General features: G+C 37.3%; 1 protein-coding gene across 1 annotated transcript in view; it reads left to right on the top strand.

The window, feature by feature from the left end:
• DMXL2 (Dmx like 2) overlaps positions 1 to 12,415 on the top strand; it is a 46,916-nt gene extending 34,501 nt beyond the window's left edge. Inside the window, exons 29-44 of the mRNA XM_026045832.1 lie at positions 1,409 to 1,590; positions 1,933 to 2,063; positions 3,066 to 3,151; positions 3,268 to 3,469; positions 4,294 to 4,411; positions 5,199 to 5,261; positions 5,691 to 5,777; positions 5,863 to 5,984; positions 6,709 to 6,847; positions 7,422 to 7,482; positions 7,568 to 7,695; positions 8,670 to 8,747; positions 9,392 to 9,483; positions 10,113 to 10,165; positions 11,180 to 11,397; positions 12,096 to 12,415. Coding sequence (XP_025901617.1) covers positions 1,409 to 1,590; positions 1,933 to 2,063; positions 3,066 to 3,151; positions 3,268 to 3,469; positions 4,294 to 4,411; positions 5,199 to 5,261; positions 5,691 to 5,777; positions 5,863 to 5,984; positions 6,709 to 6,847; positions 7,422 to 7,482; positions 7,568 to 7,695; positions 8,670 to 8,747; positions 9,392 to 9,483; positions 10,113 to 10,165; positions 11,180 to 11,397; positions 12,096 to 12,305 — 1,970 coding nt within the window. The 3' untranslated portion in view covers positions 12,306 to 12,415. The remainder of the gene's footprint in view (positions 1 to 1,408; positions 1,591 to 1,932; positions 2,064 to 3,065; positions 3,152 to 3,267; positions 3,470 to 4,293; positions 4,412 to 5,198; positions 5,262 to 5,690; positions 5,778 to 5,862; positions 5,985 to 6,708; positions 6,848 to 7,421; positions 7,483 to 7,567; positions 7,696 to 8,669; positions 8,748 to 9,391; positions 9,484 to 10,112; positions 10,166 to 11,179; positions 11,398 to 12,095) is intronic.
• Positions 12,416 to 12,815: the final 400 nt, after the last annotated feature.

Genomic DNA, 12,815 nt, shown 5'->3' with positions numbered 1-12,815 from the left:
CATATCTAAGCTCCAAGTCAAAACAGGAATTTTTCAAAGGAAACTAAGCATGACTTAATAATCTGCATGAAAAATGCAGAAGTGGAGACTGAATCCTGGCTCTGGAGACAAAGAAAAGCCCGACCATTTCTCATATGGCTTTTTGAAAAGCAAGGTAACTAAAGTGGAATGCAAAGTTAGCAACCAGTAGCTCATGCTGAGGAAGGGGTAGATCCTSAGGACAAGGTGGGGTGCACAGTAAATAGGGAGGTCCTGTGAGCTGGTTTTGCTAAAGGATTATTGCTGCTTTCCTTTCTCATGCTCGTGATTTCCTTATTAGCAGTATTTTTTGTTCTTTTGGGATTCTGTCTATTTGCTGGAACTATATGCTGGAAATCTATACAGAAGTGTCGTGCTTGATGTCTAACATATAAAACAAAACAGTACTAAGGGATTATAATGTAACTACTGTTTCTAATCATACTGCTTGCTGTCACTGACAGAGCCTGACACTTAGCACTGCTCAGGTAACATTCTGAACTGCACCATTATAAGTTTGTGCAGCGGGCATTTCTCATTCTAGAGTTTCTTGGAAAAAAAAAAAGACATTTCAGAATAATTATTTTAGGAATAATTCTGAGAATTGCTATTATTTTGAAAAGATGTTAATATGAATAACTTAGATATACAGTCTTGTCTTCATTGGAGATGTATTCTGTTTTTCTTTAACCTACAAGCTGCTACAGCTTCTGATGTTTCAGAGGATGGTAATGAAGGTTTGTAAAACTTGCAGTGTAGATAAATACTAGTGGCTTTTTAAAATGCTTTAAAGTATTTAGCTTCTTTATAATAAAGTAAGTGTAATCATCAATGCTATTTGCCTAGTTCCACTTTGAAAACTACAGTCCATGTTTAAATTTTGATAAATATTAAGTCATTCCAAATCACAAGAGTTCATAATAGACTGAAGTTGTTGTTATAAAGCCATGTCTCTATTCAAATTTTCTTCACTATCTTAAGAGTTCTTTTGCTTATATTTTGAGCAAATATTATTATTTCTGCAGTACATTTAATGAAATCATGTATACTGCTCTTATTTCTAAATTTCAAGATTTCTAGAATTTCAAGAATTTGAGGCCTATGTTGAGAAATTTTTCAGCTAAAAATATTTTATTTAAAAGCTGCATCTCCTGAGCACTTAATCTACATAACAAAATGCATTTCTTATGATATATTCAAAATATATATACCACAGTGAGATTTATTATCACTATTTTTATGATTACACATACTTCGTTTAGTCTGGCTTTGGTTTTTCAAGTCAGTAGAAATTAGCAACAATAGTAATATTTTTAATTACTTTTATTATAAAATACAGCCTTTCAAAAGAACAACATTCTTACCGGCTTCTTAACTGATTTCAATTTAGCACCTCCTCTTCCTTCCGAAGAAATGGATAAACATCGTCGTCGGTTTAATATGAGAATGCTAGTGCCAGGAAGACCAGTAAAAGACAGCACCGTGCCCCCGCCTGTGCCTGCAGAACGACCTTCATACAAAGAAAAATTTATTCCTCCAGAACTCAGCATGTGGGACTATTTTATGGCAAAGGTATTTAAAACAGAAAATGCAAATCATTATATGTACAAGCACGTTACTTTTACGCTCAGTTTTAAAGGACAAAAATAACATTAGAATTTTCAATGTTCTTCATAGTAACTTATGGAATATTATCCTCTTAACAGAGGGTTACCAGTCCATTTCAAAATGTCTGAGCAAAAAAACAAAAAACAAACAAACAAAAACTTTCCTCCTGCTTTTTTGAGTGTTTTAGGGGTTGTTTTTTAGACATTATCACAATCATAGATTTTAAGTAAAAGAAGTGAATCTAAAGTAAATGAATTGAATGCTTAAGAGCTTGAAACTATAGCAAACCTCTGTTTTGCATTGCAGCCATTTCTTCCTTTATCTGACAGTGGGGTTATATATGATTCTGATGAAAGCCTTCATAGTGATGAGGAAGATGATGATGCTTTCCTCTCTGATACACAGATCCAGGAACATAAGGATGCCAATTCTTACAGGTTAGCAGAAAAACATTGTTTTAGAGTACTTATGTCACAGGTTTATCTTTTCTTTCAAATTAAACAAAACATGGGGCCTTTAAACCAAAGTTTAAAACAATTATTTTCAGCACTGTGGATAGATTTCTCTCTGGCAGTGGTATGAAAGGGGTGACAACCAATCTTTGTAACATTTCTACCTTTACTTGTTTGAAAAAATGYGCTTAGCTGATAGTGTGGGATTTTAGCTTTTTTTATTTGCTTATTACTTGCTTAGGTTTTGGTCTTTTTTTGAGCAATGAAGGTTGGTTTAAAAGAAAAAAAAAATCACTKTTAAGATAGTGAGAACATGAGGTTCCCAGGTTCTAGATTAATTTAGAAGCTTCAAGGATGATCTTTACCTTTTGAATCAGAACATAGGGACAGAAAACATTGCAAAGTAAAGTGAAGCAGATAACATTAGCATTATAAAAAGGGAGAGAGAAGACAGCTTTTAGGCATACTTCATTTCAAACCTTCCTTTAGTCATTTTAAATTATTGGATTTTTTTTTTTTTTAACTATATGTAACACTTTCAGTGGGAAAGCTTCCTCCACCAGAACCACAGTAATGGCTTGTGTGTCCACGGCTTTCCAGAGGCTTCCAGCAAGGTTATCGGGTGGCCTGTGTTGAATTCAGTTTTACACAGGCTGTCGTCTTTGCTGGCCTGTCTGGCACTCGCCGCTACGTGACTGGGGGCTTGTATCCGATGGGCACTTYCGGGAGGAAGAGCACAGCAGTCTGGGATTTGAAAAAGACACAAGGGGATACTGTCTGCTCCAGCACGGAGCCCCAGAGGTGCACTCCTGTGTCACAGTTGATATATAAGGAACTTTTGTTACGTGTATGTTAAACTTAAAAACTCACTGAACTATCTGTCCTGTTTTGCCCTCATCTGTGTATTTGGTGGTAGGAGAAGAAAATTGTCCTGCAGGCAACTGCATTAATGTTGTATTAACACAACTAAAACTTTTTTTTAATCAGCTGGGCTCTTCTACATTTGACAATGGTAAAATTAGTTCTGCACAACATTAAGAACTTCTTTCCCATTGCTGGTCTGGAATTCACTGGTAAGTTAAATTCTGCTTTACATGTTAGTTTTGTTTAAAGTAGCTTTATGACAGATTTTACTTTTAACTTCATAATTTTGACTCTATGCTATCACATCTTAATATTATCTGTTTAGATCTGCCTGTAACATCACCTTTGGGCACTGCTGTAATAAAAAATTTGGAAAACTGGGAGCAGATTCTTCAAGAGAGGATGGACCAATTTGAAGGCCCACCACCAAACTACATCAATACCTACCCCAGTGATGTTGGAGTTGGTGCAGGACCAGCCATCCTCCGCAATAAAGCAATGATTGAGCCTGAAAACACACCATTCAAGTAAGTATTTTTTCTAAGAAAAAGCAATTCCTTAATCACAGAAATACTGATGTGAAATGATACCTAAAGCTAAAAAGCTACATAAAGATGGGCTGCATTTTAGTTCTAGCCAATACATTTTTCCACATCCCTCTGTTCCCTTTTATGCAGCTGTCTCCTGCAGCAGCCTTTAGTCATTCTGCTGCACCTCTCAGACTGCAGCAGGAAAGGAAAATAAAGAGGGAAAGAGCAAACCCAAGGGCAAAAGCTGCTGCTGCAGGGACCCTTGTCAGCCACTTTCCATTCCTGCAGTAGCAGCTGTCTCCCACACAATCGAGGTTTTGCTTGCAATGTGCATGGTTCATACTGTACAGTATTCTATTCACATATGCTCACAATTATACACTGCTGCTTTAGAAACATTTGTTTGCAAATTCAAGGCAAGAGATCTCATTTGGTTCATGTATGAGGTAACTAAATTTTTGAGAAGTCTTTCAAATATTGAAAGAAGTATATAAAGAAATTACTTGAGGCACTATATTTCAAACACAAAACAGCAGCTTTAGGAGAKTATTTATATTTGGCAAATACAGAGAGATGCTGGTCAGTCTGCTGAGTTGTGATTGATAATCTTTGGAAAATTGAAAATTTAATGTGAATTTAAAAATGCAAGATAGAGGAATCCCTGGATAGTTGTCTTGAATAGATGAGGAAAGAAAATCAGGACGGGGCGAAGATGGACTTTCGACTAAAATCATTTAGATACTCTCTTCAGACTCTTTTTTTTTTGTCCACCTTTAACTGCACTCAACTATTTTCTTTTTATTTCCTTCCATTTCATCCAGATCAAAGGATTATTCAGCTCTTCCAGCAAAAAGGCTATGGCATTTTCTTGTGAAGCAAGAACTTTTGCAGGAGACTTTCATAAGATACATTTTCACAAAGAAAAGAAAGCAAAGTGAGGTAAACAAAGCAAATAAATGAATTTTTTGTTAAAAAAAAATTATAACTGTTATTCCTCACCAGTCTCACTCTCTCTCTCAGTTTTTCTTTCCCCTTTTTTGTCATTTCACTTTCTTTTCTTTTTTTACCAATATTTTTAAATCTAAATGAATATCCTGTTGTTCAGAGAAATATCAAATAAACCAAATAATTTTAGACATATCTTCCATGTTTTTGAATACTGTCTTGATAAAAAGAACCTGAATATATGGGATTATAGTCATAACTAAATGCATTTGAGTATTCATAGTGTTTTTTTGGTGTCATATTGACAAAGAAATGTAAAAGAACTATTACTCTCTGTGTATATGTATATATGCATGAGTAATATATACATATATAAGTAATATTATATAGTAATATATAATATGTGGTTTTAGAAATAGTACCATAGTTACAACTGAAATGAGTTGTAATTAAAAATTAAAACTAACACATAAGTACAGTGGAAAATAAATATACTATTTAGTATTGTTAAGATTTCTTGTAAGTATGGAGTTTGTGTGTGTATTACTCTTCCATTTATTTACTATATCATACATTTTGTGTTCATGTAGGAAGCATTACATTTTAAGTGAGTTTGTTTAGACTTCTGTCTTAGTTTCCGTGCCTTTTATAAAAGGTTAAAAATACATTTGTCACCATTTACTGACAGAGTGCCCTTTAAAATCTAGTTTGGAATGTTTCATTCTTTTTTATATTTGTTTGTGCATGTGTTTTGTGTTTGTGACTGTGTGATGTTATGTAGTCTGTAGAAGATCGTGTGGAGCAGGTCAAACAAAACTGCGTAGCAGAAGATCACAAAAACAAGGTAGTATCCCTTCTCCCGAACCTCTGGCACACTCCTAAAAGTTCTGTGGAACTGGCTTTCTTTTTTTTTTTTTTTTTTTTTTTTCCCCTCTCTCTCTCTCTCTAACATGACTAACAGAAGCTACCTGTTCTGTGTAGTCTGTGTGTGGCAGGCCTTTAATCAGTGAATTAACTTTGGTTGTCCTGTAATTGGGATGAACGAACACCTTGCAAATAGTGTTGCACACACAACTTGTATTTCTTATGCTCAAACATAACTTTTGGCTTTTAGAACACCAAAGATATGAGAAGTCTAAAGTTTAGCTTTCTAAACAATGCTGAGGCCACTGAACTTTTCTTGCATGTTTTTTTAATAGATTTTGCAGTCTGTATGTACCACTACAAAAAGCACTATTATGCTAATTAAAATTTACTGCTAAATGTTTTGTAGGTTGAAGCAGATCTTGGCTACCCAGGAGGAAAAGCAAAAATCATTCACAAAGAGTCAGATATGATCATGGCATTTGCAGTTAATAAGGTAAGTCACAACATTACTAATAAGCACAATAAGAAGTGAATTAAGGTCTTAAAGTTAGTGTAAGTTACTTATTTGTACTGCATAGGCAAACAACAACGAAATTGTTTTGGCATCTACACATGATGTTCAAGAACTTGATATTTCAGCTCTCCTGGCTGCTCAGTCATTTATATGGATTGGGGAAGAATATGACAGAGAGTCCAAAAGGTAAGTTGTTTCGTGGTGATTATATTAAGAATATTATTAGTTATGTTAAAGTTGTATATATGACACCTGTAGTGCAGGTGGATCAAATATTTTAAAAAGCAATGTTAATTGCTTCCTCTTCCTCCGTAGATTTCAGATCACTTTACAGAGGAGTAGTGGTGAGGGAACTATGTATTTCATGTGGGGAATTAGAGGCTCTGAGGGATGTGAGTAACTGGCGGTCCACGCGGCCCGGTGAAGCGCAGGCCTATAGTGCCTGAGCCGCCCAAGGAAATGCTGCGCCTGCATCGCTGCCCATCACTGTAACAGGTGTGAGCAGCACAAGAGCCTCAACGAACCTCGTCTCCATGAGCTAAGAACTGCGCTAGGAGCGCTCCAGCAAGCGCCCCGCTGGCCATCACCGTATCCCACTCCCTCACGCGCCGCACACACGCACAGGGCAGGAATGCTGGATGCTTTAGGTCTATTTGCAACAAAATTCTTCTCCAAAGAGCTCATATTCTCAGTATCTCAAAGATTAGCATCCTCTTCTGAGGTTAAATACTGATAGCTTGGAGTACATAGAAACTGTCTGTACAATGTAAGAGCAGGAATTACCCATTTATAGTCCCATTACGATCACTTTCTCTACTCACTCAACAGACTGTTGRTGAAATGAGATAAGCAAAAGTGTTGGTAGCAAATAAACATCTGTTTAAAGCAGAAAATCATTGTACTTTTGCAGTTCTGATGATGTTGACTTCCGAGGCTCTACCACAACACTAACACAATCAACTGCACCATCTTTTGGAGTGAATCAGATGCAGCCCTCTTCATCTATGCCCTGGCTAGGCAGTGGTCAAACCAGTACTGGAGCTGGTGTGGTGAGTGTTTTCTTATGTCTCTCTCTGGGGACCTATACCTTCTTTTTGTGCATTATTTTGTAGAGAGACCTAGAATATATGAATTGCTTTTAATTCAATTTTGACATAAAAGGCCTATAATGACAAAGACCTGACCAAAAAGAAAGGCTAAACTTTTTTTTTCTATAGTAGTTATTGTGACATAAAAAATAATGAGACAATGAGCTTGTTTTTTCTTTCTTATTGGAACTCTGTGATAAGGCCTCTAGTTTCTTTTAAAAAATTACTTCATTAAATTCTTGCACTGAGATTAAAATTGAAAGCATACATCAGCATGTGCTTAAGTTCTCTCATTAAAATAGAAGATAACACTAGTATTATTGTATTATAATGTATTACTATAGTGCTTTCATGTCTAGAAAAACTGTCCTAGACTGAGGGTTTAATTATTTCACTGCTACTAAAACCAAATACATTTAAAAATAAAAAATGGTATCTTAACAGGCTACWTTACAACAGTAGGAGTATGTTTGCGTTTCTCTTATTTTTCTTCCAAAGGTTTATAATTTTTTTGTTCCGTTTCTTTTATATGAAGCTTATTAAAAGAAATCTGAATAACGTCAAGAGAATGGCTTCACATCCGGTCCATCAGTACTGTAAGTGAATTGTGCTTACCAGCATGGACTAGGTGGTTTTCTTTACAGTCCTGYGGGGTAGTTACCAGCTCTGTGTCCGTCGCAGATCTTACAGGAGCACAGGACGGCAGCGTTCGAATGTTCGAGTGGACGAGGCCGCAGCAACTCGTGTGCTTCCGCCAGGCTGGGAACGCCAGGGTTACAAGAATGTATTTCAATTCACAAGGCAATAAGGTGAGTGCAATGTTAAAGATTTTCCCTCTGTGTTTTAAAGAAAACATGTGGCTGTGCTTTGACCCCTAAACCATTTTTCATGAGCAATGCACAAAACTGTCAAGATGTCCTAGAATAATGGCATCACAGCATTCCTTTGGGCTGTGTATGGAAGCTTTTTAAGAGGCACTGACTCCTTTCCTTCTGTTCATGCATCTCAGCTTCATGACACTGGTATCTACAGGATTATATTGTTTTAAAGCAGAATTATCAGTATTCTTCATTGACTTCACATGTCAGTTCAAATAGTCCTTTGCATAAAAGATAGACTGATTGACCATCATGCCTAYCTCAAGAGTCCATTCTTATTGGAATTATTTATTTCCTTCTTAGTCTGAGCAGTCTCAAAACAAATTATTTTTAAGAAAATAGACACATTCACTTCAACCCTCTAAAATTTAACTAACTTATGTACATAGGAGCTTATGCAGCATAGGAGTATCTACAGCCTCTTCCTCTGAACATAAGAGAAGTCTATGTGACCAACTTAAAATATAACTCACTGCACCCCTCCTAGGTCATCAGTCATTTTTGTAATGATACAACGTAGATTTTCATATCATGCTTTTATAGTGTGCTGTCATTCGTCTCATTTTACTAATTATTTTCAACTAGGTCTATGAAGTACCACCTCTCTGTAAGCTCTAGCATTTAAAACTAGGATTTGAAAGACGAGCTTCCTTACTTGTCTAATTTTAAAGCCTCCGCTTCCAGAAGAGTGTTGGACATGTAGAAGAGCATCAGTCTTCAAATAATCATTAAATAATCAGCACTGAAATCACTTTGGCTCCTAAACTACTTTGTTATATTAGAAGACTGCTGTCATATTGTGCTGTCAAAGCTTTTTTGTCTGGATTCCAATGTTTAATATCATAAAGCAGGTACTACAATGTTGTTGTTATGTTGTGTTAATGAATTTATTGCATTCCTTGCAGTGTGGTGTTGCTGATGGTGAAGGATTTCTAAGTATTTGGCAAGTAAATCAAACCACCTCAAATCCTAAGCCCTATCTGGTAAGTAGTTTTTCTTTTTTCCTTTTTTTTTTTTTCCTACATAAGGAAACTTAAATTTTCAAGATATCAGACAGACCAAATGTTTAAGGGCTTAACTGCGAGGCTTTTGATTTTGCTGCTCTTCAAAATTGGCATACTGTATGAAAACATGGGTAGAGTTTCAGCTTTAGAGAACTAGTTGTAGAGTAACCATAAGCTGCAATGTAATTGCAAAGACAGCCTTGCCCCGACTGAATTTTAAAAAATTACAGCTTACAGTAAAGTTTTTATAAACTTTATAGTCAGTTAAAAATACACTCCAGTTCTTTTCACTACTAATTAATAGTACAACAAAGACCGTGTTTACTTTGAAACTTGGACTGATGTGACTTACTAAAGCGTGGATTTGTCTAGTTCCATTTTTAAATAACTTTTTATACTGCGTTTTTCATGAAGTTGATATGAGCTTTTTCATTCCCTAAGCTTTCAAATTGCGTTACAGTTCTTAGTCACAACTAAGTTGTGTCACACAAGTCTTGTCAGTTCTTACTAACAACTTTGTTTCAAAGACTTGAAGTATGCTATTAATGACAACAGCTTGCCGGTAACTTTTGATGGCAGAGTGCAGCTAATAAGATACATATATTTTTTTTTGTTTTTAATAGAGTTGGCAGTGCCACAGTAAAACCACAAGTGACTTCGCATTTATAACCTCTTCGAGTCTAGTTGCTACATCAGGACAGTCCAATGATAACAGGTGTGTGTAAAAACAGCTATGAGCAATTTCCCCAAAGCTACTACCTGTTCATTCTGTCAAACTGCTCCATCCCATGCATTAGGGTACAGCTAGCATTTTAAAGCTGTAACGTTTTGTTACAGCTTGGACTTAACAGATCAGTTCTTCAGAAATGATTCCTCAGTCGCTTCCTTCCCAACTCTTACCTTTCGTGAGGAGTAGTCCGCAGGTGACCGCTATGTTCAAGATAGCGTTGATGTGTTCAAAAACCACATTCTGTTGCTCTGGGGAAAAACATGTTCAGCAACAACAAGATAGTTCTTGTTGTCTGAGAAGATCAACTCATACATTTAATCTATCTTTTGTGGTATGCCCTAGGACCAGTACGCATCTTAAAGACGGGAAAGTATTATCTGCCTTGGAAAGCACAAAAGACTACTCTTTAGGAAGTCTTAGGAAAATAAACTCTTAGGAAGAGTTCAGTTCCTCATTCCTTCCATTTCCTCCCCAGTAACTGTAGAGAATCAAGGGCTTCTTGTTCAGTTCTACCTTCTGGGTTTTGACATWAGACTTAAGGAGCTTCTGAGTCATGTCACCCTCTGAATCACTTAGCAACAGGCTACAGTGACAGACTTTGCTTTTTCCCTCAGAAATGTGTGCCTCTGGGACACTTTGGTTTCATCTGGCAACAGTCTCATACATGGTAAGTCCTGCAGTGAAAATAAAACCTGTAGTTGTTAATTAAAGAAATACAAGCTAGGTATGTGTTCAGGGCAAGGGGAGAAGTTTGTKTTGGGGAGTTAAACTAAACATTCATGTTGCAAACTTGTACATGCACCAGGACTGCTACTGTCTCCAGCATAATCATAAATCTGCTCAGTATAAGAACAACAGTGAAGGGRTGACATATGCAAAGTTGTTTTTATGGCACTTCTAACAGTCCTTTTTTTCCCCCCCCAAAGAGAGTGTTTCAAAAGACCTTAATTAGACTGTGTTATTAAAGTCTGTGTTTTTTTCATTTAAGCTGGCAATTAATACATGCAGTACTTGAAGAAGAGGGGAAAGGACAAGAGCGGGTAGTAGTAGAAGCAACTAAAAAAAATACTGTCCTTGTCTTTCAGCACTTCCAGATTTCCCCCAGAATTATCTAACTGATGAGCTTCAATAATTTCTTCTTTATATATAAAATGAAAGCAAATTTTGATTATCTTATTCTATGAGATAAAAAGTAGTAAAAAATAAAAAAGATATTATCYTAGCTTTTTAGAAAATTTCACCCATCATAACAACTGCAAATAATTGTGGTACTTGAATAAACTTAGCAATTACCTGTGCAAAAAGTAGGTGTGTTCTTGGGGCCATTCTGAAAGTGGTTCCCAGCCTGTGCAGAAGTACTGCCTCACAGCGAAGAAACTGAGTCAGGAGTCCTATAGAAAAAGGTTAGGAAAGTAAAGTCTAGTAATACACATCCGTAAAGTAATTCATACTTACCTTAGTGTTTGACTTCAGCTATAGTACATTTTGAACTAGCTTTCTTGTGCTTATTAGATCCAGCTGTTGGCTGCTATGACCCTACCCACATGCAAGGAGATTTTCAAGTCAGGAAATATTCAGATAACGGCTTTTAACAGGAATACATTTTTGCATAATGCAAAAGATTGAAAGCTACTTACCAATTTCTAATTTGTTAAAATCTGACATGCTGCTTCTCCTTCAGCCTTCACTTGTCATGATCACGGTGCCACAGTGCTTCAGTATGCACCTAAACATCAGCTGCTGATTTCTGGAGGTAGGAAGGGGTACATCTGCATCTTTGACATCAGACAGAGACAAGCCCTTCACACCTTCCAAGCGCATGAATCGGCTGTTAAGGCCCTTGCACTGGACACTTCTGAGGATTATTTTGTTACGGGCTCAGCAGAAGGTAACATGAAGGTAAGGGAGCAGAGTAGCTCAGTTGCAATAGGAGAGCATTTGGCTGAAGTGGTGATGTTTGGACAGCRTGCTCTAAATAGCTAGATGAATAATATAATAGAAATAACAGAAATACAGTCCCTATCTTAAAGGGCTTCTATCCAGAATAGTAACAGGAGGAAGTGAGGGCACAGCAAGGAGAGAGGTTGGGGACGTGGTTTCCCTGTTTTCAGGGGAGTGTGTAGCACTGACAGGTGCTTTCTGTGCCTCTCTCCRGGGCCTGGGCTTGATGGGGCTTCCAAAGTTGGCACGTAGCAGCCACCTGCACAGCGGGGCTGCCGCCTCTGCCTGCCGTGCTTGTACAGCAGACTCTGCACGGCTCCTTAGCAGGAAAACATCTCCATCTGCTGAGAAGCTGACACTGCTCCCTTCGATAAAACTCCCCTCCCTTTCCACACCGCAGCTGAGGGCACTGCTGGCAGGAGAAGAGGGGGCAACCAGCTCTCCTCCATTAAATAACCCTATGATGTCCTTCCTTATGCTTCACCAAGAGCCTCCCAAGACTCTTGAACTTGTAATTAGTGCTGACAACAAAAGAGTTCCTTTATGTTTGCTGAATGGAGCAGGAAGCTTACAGCAGGAAGGAGCTGAAGCATTAGGAAAAAAATACAAATCCTAGTTTTAATCTTCTTGCCTAATTTGCTTCTGTTCTGATACAGGTGTGGAGACTGACAGGCTACAGTTTAATTCATTCATTCAAAAATGAACATGCTAAGCAGTCCATCTTCAGAAATATTGGTGCTGGCGTCACCCAGATTGAAACGGTGCAGGGCAATCGTATCTTCTCCTGTGGAGCAGATGGCACACTGAAAATGCGAGTTCTTCCCAACGCTTTCAACATCCCTTCAGGCATTTTTGACATTCTGTAAGATTGGTGTGAGCTAATCTTGTTTTTATATAATGTCTATTTAGGTAGCTAAAAATGCAGTGATACACACTGTGGAAAGGACCTATTCTGTTTGCTTTCAAAGCAATTACATCAGCATTAAGTATTATGGGAAAGACAGGAAAAAAAAAMAMAAAAAAMCAAACAAAAAAAMCAGGTCATTTTAGGTACAGCTCCAAGAATCTGTGACGTTGCAATGCATGAGCTGCACTGCAAAAGCAACGAATCACGAGCAGTGCTGTGAGCCCGAGGTGGGTTTGGGCTCAGTRACCCGCAAGTCTCACTTGGTCAGAACCTGCACTATGGTCAGCAATTAACAAGCGCTGTGGCTCTACAGGACAGTTAGCATTTCTGATGCAATTAAGATTTTTCTTCCAGTTTTTCCCACAAATTGAGGCATGTCTATGACTTCACGTTGTAAAATAGTTTAATTTTAATTAAGGGTACTCAGTGTATATGATCTTTTGCAAGAAAGTGTAATGGATGCAAAYGC

The sequence above is a fragment of the Nothoprocta perdicaria genome, unplaced genomic scaffold, assembly GCF_003342845.1.
Source record: "Nothoprocta perdicaria isolate Ctin4 unplaced genomic scaffold, notPer1 scaffold_41, whole genome shotgun sequence".
Classification (NCBI taxonomy): Eukaryota; Metazoa; Chordata; class Aves; order Tinamiformes; family Tinamidae; genus Nothoprocta; species Nothoprocta perdicaria.
This window is presented reverse-complemented; position numbering and strand designations above follow the sequence as displayed.